The 20,265-nt window shown below is 45.0% G+C and overlaps 1 protein-coding gene across 1 annotated transcript; it reads left to right on the top strand.

Moving 5' to 3' along the window:
• The first annotated feature begins 2,009 nt into the window (after positions 1–2,009).
• Stc1 (stanniocalcin 1) lies at positions 2,010–14,804 on the top strand. The gene is made up of 4 exons (XM_013034464.1): positions 2,010–2,382; positions 4,391–4,533; positions 5,343–5,554; positions 11,602–14,804. Exons 1-4 carry the CDS (start codon positions 2,265–2,267, stop codon positions 11,870–11,872), a joined length of 744 nt encoding a protein of 247 aa, XP_012889918.1. The 5' UTR covers positions 2,010–2,264; the 3' UTR covers positions 11,873–14,804.
• The last annotated feature ends 5,461 nt before the right edge of the window (positions 14,805–20,265 follow it).

Here is a 20,265-nt window from a genome sequence, read left to right on the forward strand (position 1 = left end):
TTAACTAACTTCTTACTAAACAGCCAAAAAGGATCCCATCTTTCCCCCACATTTCATGCTCAAGAATCCATCCATCAAGCCTTCCTTCCACCTAGCCAGTCTCTGCTTGTGCCTCACCCAGATGATGTCCTGATGATGGAGGCTTTGGGAAGCTGGTTATCAGTAAGATTTGCCATCTTCCCAGCTTGGCTGCAAATCCTTTAAGGTCAAGACTTGTTCATTTGCCTAGGTCAATGTCTTCACTTTTACTCTCCCTATTCATCTCTCAGCACCAGCAAACTACCAATACTGTTGACGTAAATTAAAATGTCCAAATTATTTAATGAAAATCTGAACATTGTTTCCTCTCTTTTAGTCATTTCCTGGACTTCTATTCCTTCATCCATTTTCCAGCTCATGTTCCTGCTTCCAACAACTACTTGTTTTGTTTTGTTTTTTGCAAAGGATGGGCTGTACATCACCCAGCAAATCTCAGTTCCCCCCACACATGTACAGCTGATTCTCTATCTGGTTGGTGATAGATAAAATCAGCATGGTTAAAAAAAAAAAAACAAACTCAAGTGAAGACTTTAGGACTTAAACTGAAGCCTCTAGAAGCCTTCCTTAACAAGATCATCCTGTCCAAGTCTGTGCAATCACCAATGGCCTTTCTCATTCACCTCCTGAAAAAAAATGTTTAAAGGTTTCATTGTTTAATCCCTCCACCTTACCCCAGCCTTAATGACCACCTTCATACACCCTAAGAAGTCCTTGGATGGATCATTAACTACCTTCACAAGTTACGGACAAGCCTCTATGTTGCCTAGAGCCTACTTACAAGAGAATATGAGCAGCTATACTAGACATGATTTGTGATTCCACTGTAATTTTCCCATTAAGTCTAGAGTTTATCAGTCTTCTCTCCTACACATCTTGGTCTTTCTCTATACCTTCTTCCCAGTCTCGTCTTCCCCCACCCCCATGCCCCTCCCTGCCTCCTTCCCACCCCCCAAGAAGTGAACTGGTTTACCCAGCAGGTTTAGTCTTGCTTTGGCCAGCTTATTGTTTCAACGTGATTATAAAGTTGCTTGGCTTGAATACACACTTTATTAATTTTCAGGCATTCCTGATGTCTCCCTGTTGAGTGTAGTGTGAGCTGTGCATGCACATGCCTATAGTAGCTAACACTCCTGAAGTGTACGGGTCTGCTTAGAAGACAGAAGTCTTCTCATCTGTCACTAGAGAATCAGGGTCATTTTAGAGGTGTGAGAAATCACAGAGTCCCAATGTTGGCATTTACCAAATGGAAAAGTAAAGTAAAAGCATGAGGCCAAGGTCATGATGCAGATCAATAGAGAAGCTGGGCCCACAACTCAGAACTGTAAAATCACAGCTTACCAGGGCTTTTCTATTCACATCCACCCCTCCTGAGGGCTCATGCATGTATAGAAGAACTCAGGATGCCCACGAACCACAGAAAGATATCATGGGTGCACAGTACATGTGATCACATACAGGCAAAAAAAAATTGGGGATATTACAGAGAACACTGGTCAAATGAAAGTGAACCTGCTGTAAATTAGATTCAATTCTGATTCAATTCTAATTCAACAGATTATATCTCTCTATCCCAACCACGCCACCCAGCTCCAACCCCAGTCGTTCATTTATTTAAAAAAAAAAGAATACATTTCAAAGGCACTTAGGAGAGATTTTCACAATCTCTCTCTAATTTAATCAATACAAAATGATCATTTAATTATATGAGTATAGCTTTTTTTTCACACATCCCTACTCACTCAAACACACACACACACACACACACACACACACACACACACACACATAAAATATTGGCAGCAGGTACTTTTAATTTTCTGGAAAATATTTCTAAGAAGTCAAAAAGCTCCAGCTGAATAAGCGTGTCCTCCTATTGGCTAAACAGACCAGTTGAGGGATCTGATTGGTCCCTGATCCCCAGGACCGATAAGAACGGCTATAAAATCCCTGGGTGCAGCTCTTAGGCCCCCAGTTTGCAAAAAGCCAGAGAGGTTCAAGAAGCAGCGACTGCAGCTGAAGGAGGAGGAGGTGGAGGAGGGGGGGAGGAGGAGCAGCAGCAGCAGCAGCAGCAGCAAAGAAAAAAAAATCCTCATCAAATCCCCACCTAAGAATTCAGCATATCCAGATCCACATCTTCACTCAAGCCCAGAGGGGGAAAGAGGAAAGGGGGGGGGGAGGAAAGGAAAAAAAAAAAAACCAACAACTTAGCGGAAACTTCTCAGAGAATGCTCCAAAACTCAGCAGTACTTCTGGTGCTGGTGATCGGCGTTTCTGCAAGCCATGAGGCAGAGCAGAATGACTCTGTGAGCCCCAGGAAATCCCGGGTGGCATCTCAGACCTCAGGTAAGCCAGCGCCAACCCAGGACCCGTTTTCTCTTCTCCCCCCCACCCCACCCCACCCCCCCAAAAAAGAGCTGCCCTCATTTACCTCTCACTTTTGCAACTGTGCCTGTGGTGGCTGATCTTGATAATAAATGTACTTCATGCCTGGTGGCAATAAACTGCCAGTGTAACCCAATAGCCTTAAGAAGTAGAGCTCCTTTGTTTAATGATTGCATGCGACTACCGAAGAAGCTGGGCGCTCGGCTGAGGGTATTTCATTGCATAAGCCCAGCCTGATTGCCTGAAATCTGGCACGTACCCTCTTGAGGGGGAGGGGGCATGGAAAGCCTTGAATGTTGGCATGCTTCAAAGCGCACTCCATACTTTCCAGAAGCCGGTCTTAAGGTGAGACACGGCTTGTCTCATGCCTCTCTCTCTCTCTCTCTCTCTCTCTCTCTCTCTCTCTCTCTCTCTCTCTCTCTCTCTCTCTCTCTCTCCCCTTGAAAACCCTGTAACTTGACTTCTCTGCCTCAACCTGGAGAAGCTCGCTCTCTCTTCAGAACCCTAATCCTCAAATCAGACAAACCCAGGGTGGATTCAGAGCAAACCCTACAACATCCCACCCCCAGCACCACTGCCTTTCCTCCTCCGCGCTGAGCTCCATTCAAACACCCCCTGGGCAGCCCAGGACTCCAGAGTCCCTAAGGGAAGGGGGGAAAAAAGAGACTATTTGTGAAAATAAGCAGCTATTTCTCCAAGGTGGTGGTCTTACTTTCGCCCTGACTCCCTGGAGCAGCTAATGAGCCTCTGAAGGGAAAAGGGCGTTAGGAAGCCCGCAGTGACACCGCTGTCCCTTGAGCCCTCTGCATGCCCCTTCCCAGCTCTGTCCTCTGTCCCCCCCCCCCACCTGTCAGCCAAGATAGCATCGCAGGTGTCAGGGCCCTGCTGGAGGACTCTCCTTGCTGGAGCTCAGGTCCCTGCCCAGAGGAGGGGCTCTACCCTACTTCCTTTTGTACTTTGTTGCTATAGAGATGCTGTGATTCACAATTCCAGCTTGCCTAAAACAATAGCAGCCCTAATGCATATTAAAACTGCTTAAAGCAAAGTTATAATTTGAAATCCGTGGAAATATATAATTAGGGAAATGACTTGTAACATCCCAGAGGCTGCGGGTGGTGGGAGGGGGTGGGGCTGCCTCGGATTGCCTCGCTTGCTTTTGATCTCCCAGGAGAATCCTCCTATACCAAGGCTACAGATCATTTCTTGCCGGAGCTGCCTGCCTGCCAGAACACTCCCCCACCCCACCCCTTTCTGTAGGAGAGAATTTACTTTTATGGGAAATTTTATCCCCAATCTAAAAAGCCTCATGCAAGTTCTTTGCAGGGTTCCCCCCTTCCATGCTCTTGCAAAGGGGGTGCCTTGGCCTTGTTCTTGCACACCTGCTTCTTTTCTCTTTGTAAAAATAAAAGGTTTGTACTAGGAGAGATGATCCACACCTCTAAAGACTATCTTGTCAAGGGGTTTGGGGGTGGGGGGAGGCATAGACAGAACAGATTTCTTTCTGCCAAAGCAAGGGTAAGTGAAAAGCCCCAAAATTGGAGTCTCCCTTCAAATAGACTCCTGGCCAATTCCCCTCTGACATTTGGATTTGAATCCTATGGCTTTTATTCCAGTGTGGGTTTTTTGTTTTTTGTTTTTTTTTTAAGTAGCCAGCTAGATTCTCTAGTCTTCTAAAGAGCAGTCATGAAGCATTGCCTGGATTCCAACCATCAATATGTAGGTAGTCACGAGACCTAGAGAATGAGTCTCAGAAGGAGAACTCATCCCAGCTTCCTGTGTGCTGGCTCCTAGAAGCAACAGTCCACCCTCCTCGCTCACCTCTAATCCTCCAGATGGGCCTATCTAGTGGCCCTCACCTCAGCACTGACTTCTGAGATCAGCTCCCATCCCCTGCCTTTGAACTTGGCCTCTGTTCTCATGGGACCGACCCCTTGGTTTGACCCAGACTGGATGTGCTTGTCTCTTCCAGCTGAAGTGGTTCGCTGCCTCAACAGTGCCCTGCAGGTTGGCTGCGGGGCGTTTGCCTGCCTGGAAAACTCCACCTGTGACACCGATGGAATGTTTGACATCTGTAAATCCTTCTTGTACAGCGCTGCCAAATTTGACACTCAGGTAATAAGGCCCATGACCTCTGTCCCCAATGGCTGCATGTCTTCAACAAGAGTACAAGATATTACTCTTAGGAACCGGTCTTGGAGAGAACCAGCCCTGTTTTCCAACCTCTTTCTCCAAATACCATCCCAGGGTGCATGCTCACACGTGCATGTGCGCATGCGTGCACACACACACACACACTTTGGGCCAGGAAGTAGATTCTGGAAAGCACACACACACACACACACACACACACACACATGCTTTGGGCCAGGAAGTAGGTTCTGGATAAGATTCACCCCCATGTGTGACTGGAAGGAGGTGGCAAAGGCTGGGGGTCAGGAGGCTGAGGGGAAAAATCTTGATCTCTTCAAAAGGAAACAAACAATATAATAAAATAAATATTCTAACAAAGTAGTGCATGTTGTATGGCTTAACATGCTAGGCTAGATAATCTGAAGGATTAAGGTCTCAATACCAAGAGTGTGAAAGTTGGGTTAGGACGATTTTTAAAGCTGCAGAGGGATTACTAATGGTGCCTCCTTTTTCTTTTAATTCTTTTTCTTTTCATCTTCTTTCTGTACCATTCAATTCTCAAGATAGTCAGGGAGAAAGGGTTTTGGTTTTGGCTTTTATGTTTTCCTTCTTAGCCATGGCATACAATCTTCTAATGGCAAGGATGTGTCAATGTAATACCAAAGCACGCCCCCGCCACCCCCCACCCTACCCCACCCACACACACACCATAATACCAGCCCCATGTTGTCCACCCAACTCTTCTGTCAGGTCAAGCTAAAGCTTTCCCTCCTGTCTCCTCTCGATGGCAGGGAAAAGCATTTGTCAAAGAGAGCTTAAAATGCATTGCCAACGGGGTCACTGCCAAGGTCTTCGTCGCCATTCGGAGATGCTCTACTTTCCAGAGGATGATTGCCGAGGTGCAGGAAGAGTGCTACAGCAAGCTAAACATGTGCAGCATCGCCAAGCGGAACCCAGAAGCCATTACGGAAGTTGTCCAGCTGCCCAATCACTTCCCCAACAGGTACCAACCAGGCCCCCATCTTTGCAGTCCGGGGAGGGGGAGGGGGCGCTGGCTGGCAGAACAAGACCGGGAGGAGTGTTAAAATGCCACACTCACGCTCTTATTTTAGCCTGCAGTCTTCCCAGCTTTTGCAGGAAAAATATGCTTGTGATTGGTTGTGACAGTTGAAGCAGCTTGGATTTTTCCCCCCACTGTTACAGGAAAAGTCTTTCCATGCAGCTAGCAGAAAGCTTCATTTGCAGCAATCCCTGGGTGCAATTTCTTTGTCCACTTCTTGACATAAGCCCAAAGGAAATGGCAAAGCTTCTGGAAACCACCTTTTCAAGCATCAGCTTTGTCTGAAATTATGAGTCTGCAAGCAGAGCAATTGGCCATATTTTTTAAGTCCCTGGTCAAATGTCATAATGCAGATGATTATCGAATCTGCACACTTTTCCCATCAGTCCTAACCCAGCCAGATATTTCACCAGATAACCTAGAACAGCCCATCTCACTTCCCTGAGAGCTGGATTGCCTCTGCATTAAAAAAAAAAAGTGCAATGGCTAGCCAGGACCATTCTCACATTCCCTTCGAGGCCTTATGTCATCCCATCCCTCTAGTCTGAGATCACATCAATGGCTTCCCAGATCACATGCACAGCTGCTCCCAGGTGACCCCAAGTCACTGAGCTCCTACTGTATCTAAGCACCAGGCCTTGCTGTGCCTCAGGTTCATGGTCTGTGCCAGCTGAGGAGTGGACTTCTGATGTCTGGGAGAGCTGGCACTCTAGTTCCAGGGTGGGTGTGGATGGATTGGGGGTAGTAGAGGCCAGTTGTGGGATGCTCTGGCCCGAAAACTTCACTCTCACTCTTGAATTTCTATGATGAATATTTGCATATAATTCACCAAGATCAATGTTCTTCTGATTCCCTAGATTAATACCCTATCCAAGGTTCTGCTACCTTTCTTCAGAGAGTAGTAACAGCCAAGTCCTGGGAGCTTGGAGGGGTGGGGGCAGGGAGGTGATTTAGTCACGTAAGCACATGCATGCAGGTAGAAGATCAGCTGCCCCTTCTGATAGGTTAAGACCCCACAACGTGTAACCTTTGTAAAACTTCTAATTCATCTTGACTACAGGTTAGGTCCCTTCAGAACTGCAAGTCAATTTATGGAACTCACTTGTGAAGGCCTCGCTTGGAAGCGACTCTATCATAGGTTTTTAACCAGTTCTCTCAGCACAAGATAATCAGGCTGTTAAGTGGCGTGTCTCTTTGTATGGATCTTGGTTTTAAAATTCTTCTAGGAAGAGTCTTATTACATAGGGGTAGGGGTGCCAGGCTTAACTATTTGTCAGAGACTCCCTTCACCCTAAGGAAAAGAAACAAAGAATTCTTAGCCAGAAAACTAAGGACAAAGCCCATGCTTGCGCCATAACAGGGAGGGATGTGTGGACAAAGACATTATCATATGCTGAGATCCTTAAAGGATCCTTAAGGATTATGTGACAAATATGATTCATAATAAGGCTTTCAAGCAATTTCAAGACACTTCTGATCTCTCTCATTTCAGCTGAAATAGTATTCTCCCTTAGGAAGGGAGAGGTGCTATAGAAGAGAAGATGCAGATTTTGAACTGGGGCCCTCCATTTACCTAAAAGGACCAGTCAAGAGAATGCTTTACCAGATCATTATTCCTTTCCACGGTGCCTTGCTTACAGCACCTTCTAAAAATGGTCACAAAGAAGTCTACCTGTCTCCCTTTTATATCTTGATTACTTATTTGATCTTACGCTTAATAGGAAAGGTCAGCAAGAGGGAAGTCGCAAACTCTTGAACCACGGACTCTCTCATGCAAGGCTTACCTTTTTCCAAGTATTTCACTTCACAGTTGGCTAATATTATTCCTGCTCGGGACTGTAGAGATTTCCGGTTCCAGGCTGGGCTTGACTCGCTCTATTTAAGCTCCTCACCCGCCTGAAACATCCTGCTTTCCCAGCCTCTGTCCCACCATAGACACATGCAAACTGGCTGCCAGTTGGCACAGAATCGCAAAAGGAAGTAGTTACAGGTTCATTCCACCTTCCTGTGACTTATCCAGCATGAGATTTGGAGCTGGGAGAATCCAAGACTCTGTGACTAGACCAGGACACAGAACTAGGGTGGGGGGGGTGGGGGGGAGGAGGAGGAAGGTTTCCATGACAGAGGTGCACCCAGAAGAAAAAAGGGAACTAAAATATTCCCCAAGCTGACTGTGCCAACCGATCCTTCTATGCCGGGGGGGCGGGGGTGGAAATGGTCAGAGTTGGTCAAACAGGCAGGACCGTGCAAGGCTTGGGAACCAATTACACCAACCCAGACCCAGAGTGGGAAAACTGGCAAAGCGTCCAATTCTCTGGGGCATGGATAGGGAACAGGAAACAGAAGAATAATATTGATCAAGGGAAACAAAGGACTATTTATAAACCCTCACACAGAACGTTCCTAGGCAGTATGTGTGTATTTGGGGAAGCATGGCTGAAAGAGTAGCTATGGAGAATATCTGATCTTATTCTCTACCAAGAGGGGGGGAATAAAATAAAAGGCAGGAACAGACTTTTCCAAGTGGGAAGAAAGTATGCTTTAATAGGTCCTTCTATGCTGAGAGGTCAGAACACTTACCCCACCAAATCCTTGAAGTACCACCCCTCCACCCACCATCAGTGCTAGAAAAATGAAGAAGAGAATCTTAACTAGCCCTAACTTCCCTGGGAAAGGAAGGGGCTTCCTCTAGACTGTACTCTTTTTACTTAAAGCAAGAATAAAAGCGTAGACTGGAAACATAGACTGCCACTGGCCAGGGGTGATGGCCTCACTTTCCTGAGCAAGGAATGGAGGAGGCTCAGAGAGAGAAGGGACTTGCTGAAGGTCACACAGCTTCTAAGTAACAGAGCTGGTCCCAGAATTATCATGGCTTTGAGCCAAGCTATTTTGATTTCTACTTCAAAAAATGGCAACCGTTAAAAAAAATTCTGCAAGAAATATTCACAAACCAAAAATAGAATATCAAGCATAATTGAAAATATATATATATATATATATATACACACATCATGGTGTATACAAATTAATTTTACATTCACTTTCTTCAAAGAAAAATAGGCATGTTTTCCCATATCTATACTCATAACAGGAGCATTACTAAGGCAGTTTTTGCTGGATGTTCAGCATCTTAAATAACCTAAGTCTCTGGGTGACCTGTATAGGAAAGATCTCATTGGCCAATGTACTCCAGAAGTGAATGTCACATTCCAGCCTTAAGGGAGACGGGAGGGTTAGCTATGCTGACATCAAGATAGCCTGACATATGCTTAGTCTGAGGAGCCATGCACTATTTTCCACTTTAAGAAGCTGAGTTTATAGGGTTCCAAAAAGGAAGCAGTAAGGAAGGGATACATTCGGAGTTTGACCACTGAAGGCAGTCGGGCTGGTGAGGGTCACTGCCAAGGAACGCTGAGCTCGGGCAGGAATCATCAAGGAATGACACACTAAAGGCAGAGGCCATTGTACAAGCCACAGATGCTCTGACAGAGAGGACAAGGGGGCACAAAGGATCAGACGAGCCTAAAGCTATAAGGCCAGGCAGAAAAGCGTGGTTTCCTTAAGGGGATTAAACCTCTTCATCCAGACACATAGCCCCGATTCTTTCTAAGAAGAATTTTCCATTCTTTCTGCTTCTTTCTAAGAAAAGATGACACTTTTCCCATCTCGTGTGGGTGCTCATCTGGCGTGAGTGGTTCTTTCAAAGTAGAAGGGTTAACTTCTAAATTCTGAAGTCCTTGCTAGACCTCATCCTCGAGGAACTAATTACCCTCTGAAATAGACACAGTCATCCAAGGGATCCAGGTCCTGGCAGAGCCCAGGGGTTACCAGATGCCCTGACATCCAAGTGTACTTAAACGTCTGAAACTATTGGTACCAAGTTGTTTATTCTAAATTTTTCCAACTCCAGCTTTCTCCCCATTTCTCCATCCAAGTAAGCTCTGCTTGGCTCATGAGCTTTATCATTCCAAAGGGTTGGAAAATCGTCCTCTGTGCCAGAGAATCCCAGCTTTGCTCACAGCTGGACTTAATTGTCCTGGGGGTGGGGGGAGGCGGGGAGAGGCAGGGGGGTTGGTAACAGCCAGGACTGTGGATGACCCAGCCACTACTCTTCATTCTCTCCCACACAGAAGGGCAAACGCTTTGCTTAATTATCCATGTTCCACTCTATTTACTGTCCTTCTTTGAAAGGACCTCTCTGGGGGTTAAGTTATTCTGGAAAGATGTTTGATCCTGTACTCTGGGAGGTGAGTTAAAAATAAACAGGTTTCTTTTCATGGAAGACCCCGGGGGCCCCAGAGATCCTTAGGCTCCTCTAAGGAAAGGGTTTCTTCGCATCAGTACAGCAGGTCATCATCGTCAGGAGAGTCTCCTATCAATGAAATGAAGGGCTAATGCGTTCTGCTAACTAACTGTCACCTCAAAATGGAGCACAGGCATCCCAACTCAAATTGGAAAATACCTGAGCTGTCTCCCAGGGGACAGCACAAAGTCATTCTTACCTTCTAAATGTTAAGACAATTTAATCCTTTCTGAGCCATAACACTTAGCTTCATCATTTGGGGAGTTGTAAAGAATTTGCTCCACTGATGAAGAGAATGTATACTAAATACAAGGGTTTTTTCCCCTTTTTCAAAAGTATACTAGACCTAGCACTACAACTTGTATTAAGAAAAATCATGATTTACTGCAAGGAATTATAGGGCTTTTTTTTTTAAGTTCTATTTCCTTAATAGCCACAAGTAAATTTGCAAATCTCCACTAAGCAGGCAGGATAGCCTGATGAACCTTAGTCATGTCTGAGATAGGACATAATGAAATGAGGACATAATCCTGCCTTCAATAAATGTCCGGATTAGTCATGAAAACAACCTAATCATGGAAGCATCCAAAACAGTCTCTGAGATGGTAACCTAATATCTGTAAAATATTCAAAAAAGCCAGGCATGAGTGGCTCACTGTAATCCTAGGTACTCAGAAGGCTGATTGTGGTTCAAAACCAGCCCTGACAGCAAAGTCTACAAGACTCTTATCTCCAATTCACCACTATGGCTCAAGTGGTAGAGCACTTGCCTTGAGCTGAATTGCTGAAGGACAGCGCCCAGCCCAGAGTTCAAGCCCCACAACCAAAAAAAAAAAAAAAAATCCAAGAAAAGGAAGAGGCCAATAAAATCCAGCACAATGAGAGATGTTTTCATGGAGTTACAGAGGCATGGATGCTTAAGGACCATTCATCCTCCCTTTTAAATATCCTCACTACCTTGTGTTCTGACTTTAGTGGCATTTTGGAGGAAGCATGAAAAACACTTCCTGTATTAGCCTTTATTAAGACTGGCTGACTATGAGACAAAGTATATTTTGTGGAACAAAAATGTAAGGGCCACCGAAGACAGGGGGTTTAGGTGGAAGTTTAGTCAAAATCAGCACTAATGTGCTCATGTGGCTGAACACCTACACCACCAAGAAAAAGGAAAATGACAACTCCATAGCCAAACAACTATAAATCCAGGTTCACTCGCTACCAGCATAAGCATTGGCTGCTGGAGTCACCTGATTGTATTTGTTGTATTTGATGAAATCCCACTTCTGCCATTAACTCGGTGTCACTTCAGCCGTCCCATCTTAATTTCTTCTCCATTAAAAAAAAAAGAGGTTGCTTACAGCATCCCTGGGGTCCCATGTAGTGCTAAGATTCTACAGTGCTCAAACATGCCAATATCCCAGTCAGCCTTCTGTGCAAAGTGGCATCTAAACCTAGTAAAGCTAGAACACTAAGGTGGAGTTGTCTTGCATGACGTCATAAACCCAGGGAGCACAGCGCTCAGACTCAAAAGACACTGTGTAAGTTAGGGATGCAAATGCCACTGCCACTGATGAAGTACTGGCCATCTGCAGGGCTGGGCGGCTGGGGGAGTGGTATGGGCTGGTGTCCTGGGCCAAGCCAGGTTCTTACAAATGACTATCACCATGCATTCCCTTTCCTCATGCAGATACTACAACAGACTTATCCGAAGCCTTCTGGAATGCGATGAAGATACAGTCAGCACCATCAGAGACAGCCTGATGGAGAAAATCGGGCCCAACATGGCAAGCCTCTTCCACATCCTGCAGACGGACCACTGTGGGCAAACACACCCGCGAGCTGACTTCAACAGGAGGCGCACCAACGAGCCGCAGAAGCTGAAGGTCCTCCTCAGGAATCTCCGAGGTGAGGGGGACGCTCCCTCCCACATCAAACGCACCTCCCACGAGAGTGCATAACCAGGGAGAGAGATTCAATCCATAACCTCACCAAACTAGTATCATTTTAGGGGTGTTGACACACCAATTTTGAGTGTACTGTGCCTGGTTTGGTTTTTTTTTTTAAAGTAGTTCCTATTTTCTATCCCCCACCCCCCCACACACTTAAAGAAAATTGCATGAAACTAGGCTTCTGTGATCATTTTCTCAACATTCTGCAATGGCAGCCATCCCACAAACAGAATCTGTGCGATCATCCTGCCTCTCCTCTGGAGAACGTAACCTTCTTTTATCTTCTTCCTCCATGATATCTCTTCCCAGCTTCTCTCTAACCACCCTCAAACACAGAACATTCAAGTAACTGCCTGGTCAGTCATTGTACTTTGAAGATGTGGAGCCCTTTAGAATGGTTGCCCCATAGAGTTAACTGATACAAAACCATTTTATTTAAATGCATGTCTTCAATGCTCATAAAGATGTTAAGTGGAATTCGTGTTATGAATCTGTGCTGGCCATGGACGAATATGAATATCATGTTTGAATTCTTGATCTCTAATGAGCTAGTAGTGTCTTATGGTCTTGATCCTCCCATGTCTAGTTTCCTTTCTGACACATTTACCAAATTGCTCAAGCCTGGCTCTCCAACCAGACTTTGGGCCTGCAACTTCTTGCATCGAATGAAACACAAAAAGCTAACATCTTTATGTACTGTAACTGCTCAGAGCTTTAAAAGTATCTTTAACAATTGTCTTAAAAAAAAACCAGAGAATCTTAAGGTCTAACTGTGGAATATAAATAGCTGAAAACTAATGTACTGTACATAAATTCCAGAGGACTCTGCTTAAACAAAGCAGTATATAATAACTTTATTGCATATAGATTTAGTTTTGTAACTTAGCTTTATTTTTTTTCCTGGGAATGGAATAACTATCTCACTTCCAGATATCCACATAAATGCTCCTTGTGGCCTTTTTTATAACTAAGGGGGTAGAAATAGTTTTGACTCAACATCAGAACTTTTAAGATGGGCCTATATATGAGATAGGAAAAGCAAACTGGTTTATCTGAAGGACCTTAGGTAAGATGTTAGTCTCCCAGCCCACCTCCACCCAGAGGCTACACTTGACTTAGACCTATCCTGAAACAGCTCTGTCACATCCAACTGGGAATTACAGCAATGGAAGAACACCCCTTTGGGCTTGGACCGCTGACAGTGCTAAGGCCTACTATACCCTCGGAAGGTGGCAGTTCTTAACACCCCACCTTCCATCAGTGCCTGGCACTCTGGCAGATGTGTGAGATTTTTCCACTGAGTCAATCAGCCTTTGAGTCTTTAGTCCGGGGGACTTGGGGCTGAGGGAGTATAAATAACCCTGGGCTGTCCAGCCTTAATAAACTCCTCTTACATTTTTGTCCTATAGCATGCTGCCCACTAAAGTAGTCCTGGCAGCTGGACCATCTCTTGTAGGATCTTAAAATTAAGAAAAAGGAAAAAAAAAGGAAAGAAAAAAGGAAAGGAAAGAGAAAGGAGGAAAAGAAAATGAGCTGGTGGTTTGATCATTTCTGCCGTGATGTTTACAAGATGGCAGGCACTAAAGCCAAACGATTAACCTATCTATGAACAACGGTAGTTTCTCAGGGTCACTGTCCTTGAACCCAATAACCCCTTACAAGTGTCACTGCCCACCAAAGGTCAATGCTGAGAGAGGAGGAGGGAGGAGGGGTAGTTCTGCAGGGACCACTCCAAACTCACTTGGGTAGAAACTATTGGTGCTTGACTCTCACTAGGCTAAACTTCAGAGTTAACCAAATCAATTGATAAGGACCCTGGTGGGAGGAAGAAGGAGGGTACCTCTCCAGAAAGAAAGAAAACAGAAAAGAAAAGCAATACAACTTTACCATAAAGCCTTTAAAACCAGTAATGTGCTGCTGAAGGACCAAGCATAAGAGCAGCAGATCCAACAGCAGCCGCAGCAGCACAAACATGGCTGCCTTCGTCCCCACACCGCCTCTAAGCGTTGCTGACATCAGATTGTTAAGGGCATTTTTATACTCAGAACTGTCCCATCCCCAGGTCCCAAACAAATGGACACTGCCTTAGCCTCTTGGAAATCAGGTAGAGCATATTCTAAGTTAGACTCTCTTCTTTCTCCTCCCCACCCCCCAACACGCCCCTCCCCAGGCAAGGCTGAGTTCTCTGAACCAGAAAAGCTAATCAAGTGTGTGTGTTGTTGTTGTCCATTTTGCAAACCCCACTAAGCCAGGACTCCAGAGTGATAAGTAGTTCACGAGAATTTCTAGCAAAATTCCCTCTTATTTCAACCAGTCGATTCTCTCTCCCTCATTCCCCACTCCCCCACTTTCTGCAATGACCTCTTCAAATGGTCATGATCCCCTTTCTCCCTGCAGTAGCTACAATACGTATATCGTATATCGACACATACAGAAAGAAGCAGTTCTCACAATGTTGGTAATTGTTTTGTTTTGGCTTTTGGTTTTTTTGCTTCTCTTCTTCTTCTCACCCCAGTCCCTCCAACTCCTCCTTAAGCTCCCAAAGCTTCTTGTTGCGTTTACTACCAAGTGATGGCGGGGAGGGGGAGAGGGGACTAACCTAGACCAGTTTTGTCTGATTTCTCTATCGTGATTTGGTTGCACTTTAGACATTTTTGTGCCATTATATTTGCATTATGTATTTATAATTTAAATGATATTTAGGATTTTTTGGCTGAGTACTGGAATAAACAGTGAGCATATCTGGTATATGTCATTATTTATTGTTAAATTACATTTTTAAGCTCCGTGTGCATATAAAGGTTATGAAACATATCATGGTAATGACAGATGCAAGTTATTTTATTTGCTTATTTTTATAATTAAAGATGCCATAGCATAATATGAAGCCTTTGGTGAATTCCTTCTAAGATAATAATAATAAAATGTTACGTTTTATTGGGTTTTCCCCCTACGTCTTTCATTGTTATTCTTCGGAAGCTTCTTGAATGAGAATCTCTTTAATTTTTTTAATTATCTTTAAGGAAGTGTAAAAAGGGTCATAGTTCAGCATGTCAGTCTGTGAATACAGTGCATCTTGATCAGGGTCACCTCTGAATAGGAAGTCACTGGTTGATTGATTTTCTTCCAAGTCACTAATTGTCAATTTGAAAATGAATATGGTTTAAATCAATGTGTTCCAATTTTCTTTCTACCCATTCACTGCTTTCCATTACCCTCGTGATAAAACTGACACCCAAACTCCTTCCAAGGCTGGGAAAAGCCTTACATTCTATAAACCATCCAACAATCCAACCCTAGAACCTTGCTTTCTCTCGGTTTAGTGAGCTGTTGATACCAGCTGCATGGACAGGACCAAAGAATTCTGCAACTGTCTCCCTTCAAGGTTCTCACTAGCCGGAAGACCTCTCCTTTGACTGTTTGCCTAGACCAGCAATGGATGTGTCCCCAGCATACAAAGTGCAGCCTAGACACCTTCAATAAATGATTCAGGAAGCCTGGGAAGGGTGGAGGGAAGATCATGGGCTCATCATGATGGCCCAACTGCCCTGGGCTCAGAGCAGGAGGTAGAATTTCTCATATTGTTGAAATATCCTAAACTTTAAAAACATTTCGAATCAGTCTTTCCAAAGAGAGGTCGCAGAGCTCATGGGATAGTTTGTAAGTTTGTGGAGGGATGGAAGAAAAAAGGTTGGGTCCTCTCTCCTAGAGCCATCATCAGTATGGCTCCAAAAGTCAGTCCTTCTCAGAAGCACTGTGCCTGGGAATCTTATACAAATGACAGGTGCACCTGAGCAAGTCCCAGAGTCTGCATTTCTACCACACTCCCAGGCTTTGCCGCTGCTGGTGCTCCCGGGAGGATGCATTGAGCAATACGGTGGAAGCTCTCGTGGTGTGTCTGAATGCGGTCCTGAACCCCACAGCCCCCCCACAGCCATAGCAGGGGTACCACTCAAGTGCAAGTCTCATCACCATTTCCCTTCCTCGCCTTACTCCCCAACTGCTTCAAAGACCCCCCCCAAAATATGGATCATATATTGCAGCATGCACTCAGGATTCTCTTGGTGTTAGCTTCGCATTGTTTCCCCGAAGACACTGTAAGACTTTCTACCTCATTCCTTTTATATATTATCACCACAGATATCATTCCTTTTCATCCACCAAAGCTCCTATCACCACTTAGACTTTCCCAGTATAGCCAGACATGTAGCCGATTTGCATTGCATCCCACTTTCAAAGATGACTATTTGGCCTTAGTCATCCTTGTATTCCTGATGCTCACCCAAAGCCAGCATGAACTAAGCTTTTGAGGAAGGAGAGAGGGAAGAGGAGAGGGAAGAAGGAAGGGAGAAGGAAGGGAAGAAGGGAGAGAAAGGGGGAGGAAGCAAATAAGGAATAGAGAAGAGGGAGGAAGGTAGAGAAGGGAGGAAAGAAGGGAAAGAGAGAAGAAGGGAAAGCTAGAGAAGAAGAGGAAGAAAAGCAGGAAAGGAGTAAAGGAAGGAAGGAAGCAAGCAAGCAAGCAAGGAAGGAAGGAAGGAAGGAAGGAAGGGACAACGGAGGGAGGGAGGGTATTTACTAAGTCTGTGCACAAACTCATAGTAGAGAGCTGGGACACAGAGAGAAGACCACCTTGCCCATCAAGCAACATCAGGTTTCCTGTATCCCTTACTGATTTTTGTCAGCTTAGTGGTTCTCCCGATGCTCATCCCTGTGCTCAGGCTCTGCCTTGAACCGCATCACCCACGGCCCTTAGATTGGAAGAACTTGGGGAGCAAGAATACTGCCCAGGCTCACATACCACTCTTCTAAAACATCTTAAGAGCCATGCACATCACTGAATTCTGCAGAAAACTAACGGATGCCCAGTTCTCAAATAAAAATCAGCTGAGCATAGATATGTTCCCCTGCAGTCCTGAAACCAATTCCCATGATGGCCTGCTCGTTTGGCATTTCTTGGGATTCTTGGCAGCGCCAATCACTCCAGACCACTCCCTCCCTCAACACTGGCCGAGGCTCCTCCCCATCACTGTCCATCAGGAAGAAGGCTAGGATTGATCATTTGGAAACTCTACATCCCATAAATGCCTCCAGGCCTTACATCCTGGTCACTCAAAGTCACCACTCAAAATGGCAGCCTCTCCAATCATCTAGCTCCCAGCCAGCTGCCTGTTTCTGTGTTGCTTCCTGTTCCTCCTCTCCTGCTGTTGTCCTCCTTCCAAAATCTACCCATTCTGGAGTAAACTAATTCTACTACTATCAGTAATGTACTTGCGTCCTGTGGCTATGCTAGCTTTTCACTCTGATTGGTCATTGTTCATGTCATATAAGTTGCATTTGTTGACCATTACTTGCTTGAGAAATGGATGTCATTCTCACACCTTAAAGGCAAAGTCTCCCTTTCTCCCTCCAACTCGCTCTCTTCACAGCTCTTCTGCTCATTTCTTTGCACTGCTCAAATTCCTTAAACAATGTTCTCACCATGTGTTTTTATAAACAGCTCCCTTTAAAGCAGCAAACTCGCCTCACATTTGATTATCAGCTGTTCATATACACACCCGGTTCTTTTAACATTTAAATAAGACATGCCTAGTTCAAGAAAATTCCTAAATAACCAATTTGAAGTCAAAGCAATTCATACAATATGGAACGCCACTATCCAACTCCTACTGAAGGTCAGGCATCATATTAAAACAGTCTCAACTTAATAACTACTTATTCCTTTAACTTGGCCTTAAGTTTTTAGTGATCCAAAAATCAATTCCTGCTAGTTTACCAATCTTCTCTTCCCTTAATACAATAGTGAAGATGCTCTAAACAGATGCACCAAGTGGGACGATTCCTTTATTCCTGCCCTGGCCTCTTCCCCACTAAATCTACCTGTGCTGAAAAGCCAGAGTCAAACCACCTGCCTGCTCACCAGGCTTCCTTATTCCACTGGACAATGAACTATACAGCCATTCTAATCAACTCAAAGCAACGGGCCAGAAGAGAGGACAGCTGTCGAGCCATCAGTGACACAAGCATGAAGAGGCTGCAAACCCAAGTCAGGTTGTTCTGATTGAGTGACACACTCAGCGAGCAGGGTCACTGGAGTCTTCATTCTCCCGTGAACTCTGGACTACAAGGTCATCGCACCTGGGAGGACTTCCCCTCCTTCCCCTCGCCTCCTCCATCCTTTAGGACTGCTCCATCTAATGAGCTGACATAAAAGGGTGAACTCAGTGCTCAGGGGCTGCTCCAGGCTCCTCCCAGCTGCAGCAGAGCCGGCTCTCCCCCCCCTCCACCCCAGCGTTCCTTCACCTGTCTTCCCAGTAAGATCTCACCATGCTGGCACATGTCGGAGCTCCAGGGCACTGGTGTGCCCAGTCCTCCATCCAAATCTCTCTTGAACCCTTTGACCCGTCTCTGCAAACCCTGCTGAATACCCAAAGGCCAATTCTTCTCATCTCCACAGCCCACTCCCTTGCCTGGTTTACTACCCCCTTCCCGTTCTCCTTGGAAGAGGAACATGTTATGCAACTTAACTGGCTTTTCTGTAGCTTGTCCGAACAACGACAGCCCCAGTACACTCAGATAGTGGAAATGATCTCCCTGTAAAATAAATTCATGGGGCCACTTAACAGTAGCTGCAGGGGGCTGGCAGAGAGCCCACGTCTCCTGCTGCCAACATTGAGTTTCCCTTTATCTCTCCCTACGTGCCTCTTTTCATTTCAGGTGAACGCTCCTGGGCTTTTTGAAACAGGTGACTCTAGCCATGCTAATAAAGCCAGGCATGATAGTATCTCCTATGATTTCAGATGTCAAACACTGCAGAGAAGAGGGAAAAGGACTTTGAAATGACCACATCCTCTTAATAACATTCCAAAGGAGAGGCTGCTTATCTTGATTTTAATTTTTTCAGTCTCCTTTCATCTCTTCCTCTAAAAATACAGCTGAGAGAGAGAGATATCTCCCATGAAGAACTTATCAGAAAAATAAAAGACATTAGCAAGTGAGAGCACGGAGAGGTTGAGGGGTGGAGTCGGGACAGACCATGGATCTGATGGGTGGATACTTTCTACCTCAGTAGGCCAGGCACAAATCGTAAGCAAAGACTTGAACAAATTCAATTTTTAAAGTAATATAAGTAAAATACAGCCTGAAGTTCAGCACTATTTTCTCTAAGGTAACCTGGTCAAGTAAAATGTCTGTGGACAGAGAGAGAGAGAGAGACAGAGAGACGGAGACAGAGACAGAGACAGAGACAGAGACAGAGAGACAGAGAGCAAGACAGAGACAGAGACAGAGAGGGACAGAGAGACAGAGGGAGAGGAAGAGAGGGAAAGGGAGAGGGAGAGGGAGAGAGATTATGAAGCTTACTTAAGAGATTAAATTGTTTTCAGTCTCCAAAAATGTTCTGATATAAATCAGGTCATTCTTACTTGGCCTTAAGCTTTGTGACTTTAAATCTCTATTGGCTAACATGACAGTATTTGCCTTTATATGATTTCCACAGGGTATAATTCAGTAACTACCTGTTAGCTGTTGGATGTACCTACAATTCTAGCTAGGTGTGCCATAGGATCCACTTCCTATCCACTAACCATCAACCCAATTTCCCCTAACCAATCTTCTAAACAGAATTCTCTGCTGGAGGTTATGAGTTGAGTCTAGAAGCAATTTTGGTAAGGTATTTCTGGATATAGGTGGGTTAGGTAGAGTCTGACTCCGCTAAAGATGGTACTAAAGATTGCTGGACATCCATTGTCAGAGCCCCCAGTATTGGTACCTAGGCCATGACCAGTAGCATTTTCAATTACTAAAGAGAAAAGTTGGATGGAGAACAGAAGTTAAGAAGTCCAAACCAGGCTGGTGAGGTGGCTCAGACCTGTAATCCCAGTTATTTAGGAAGCAGAAATTCTTTTTTTAAAAAACATAGTTCAAGGCCAGTCTAGACAAAAAAAAAAAAAATTAGTGAGGTTCTATCTCAAAGAATAAGCTTGGCAGTTGTGATTCACGCCTATAATCCCAGCTCTGTGGGAGGCATAAGGAGGAAGATCATGGTCCAAATCCAGCCCAGGCCAAAAAAAAAAAAAAAAAAGCACAAGACCCAGAAAGGTTTGGAAGTAAAGTTCACAAGACCCCTTCTCAACCCATAGTTGGGCACTGTGATGCACACCTATCATTCCAAGTTATATGAGAGGCCGGGAATGGCTGGACTGTGGTGTCAGGCCAACCCAAGTAGAAAAGTCTACAAGAATGTCTCCATGCAAGAAGACGGTCCACAGAGGCGTGAGCCTGTGATCCTAGCAACAATGGGAAGCCTAGTGAGGACCGAGCCTCCAGCTCATATCCAGGCATATCCTAAAAACAACCAGTGGAAAGCAGAGCTGAAAGAGAGGCTCACCCACCAGTCTGGCACC

Source organism: Dipodomys ordii, unplaced genomic scaffold (assembly GCF_000151885.1).
Source record: "Dipodomys ordii isolate 6190 unplaced genomic scaffold, Dord_2.0 Scaffold189, whole genome shotgun sequence".
Lineage (NCBI taxonomy): Eukaryota > Metazoa > Chordata > Mammalia > Rodentia > Heteromyidae > Dipodomys > Dipodomys ordii.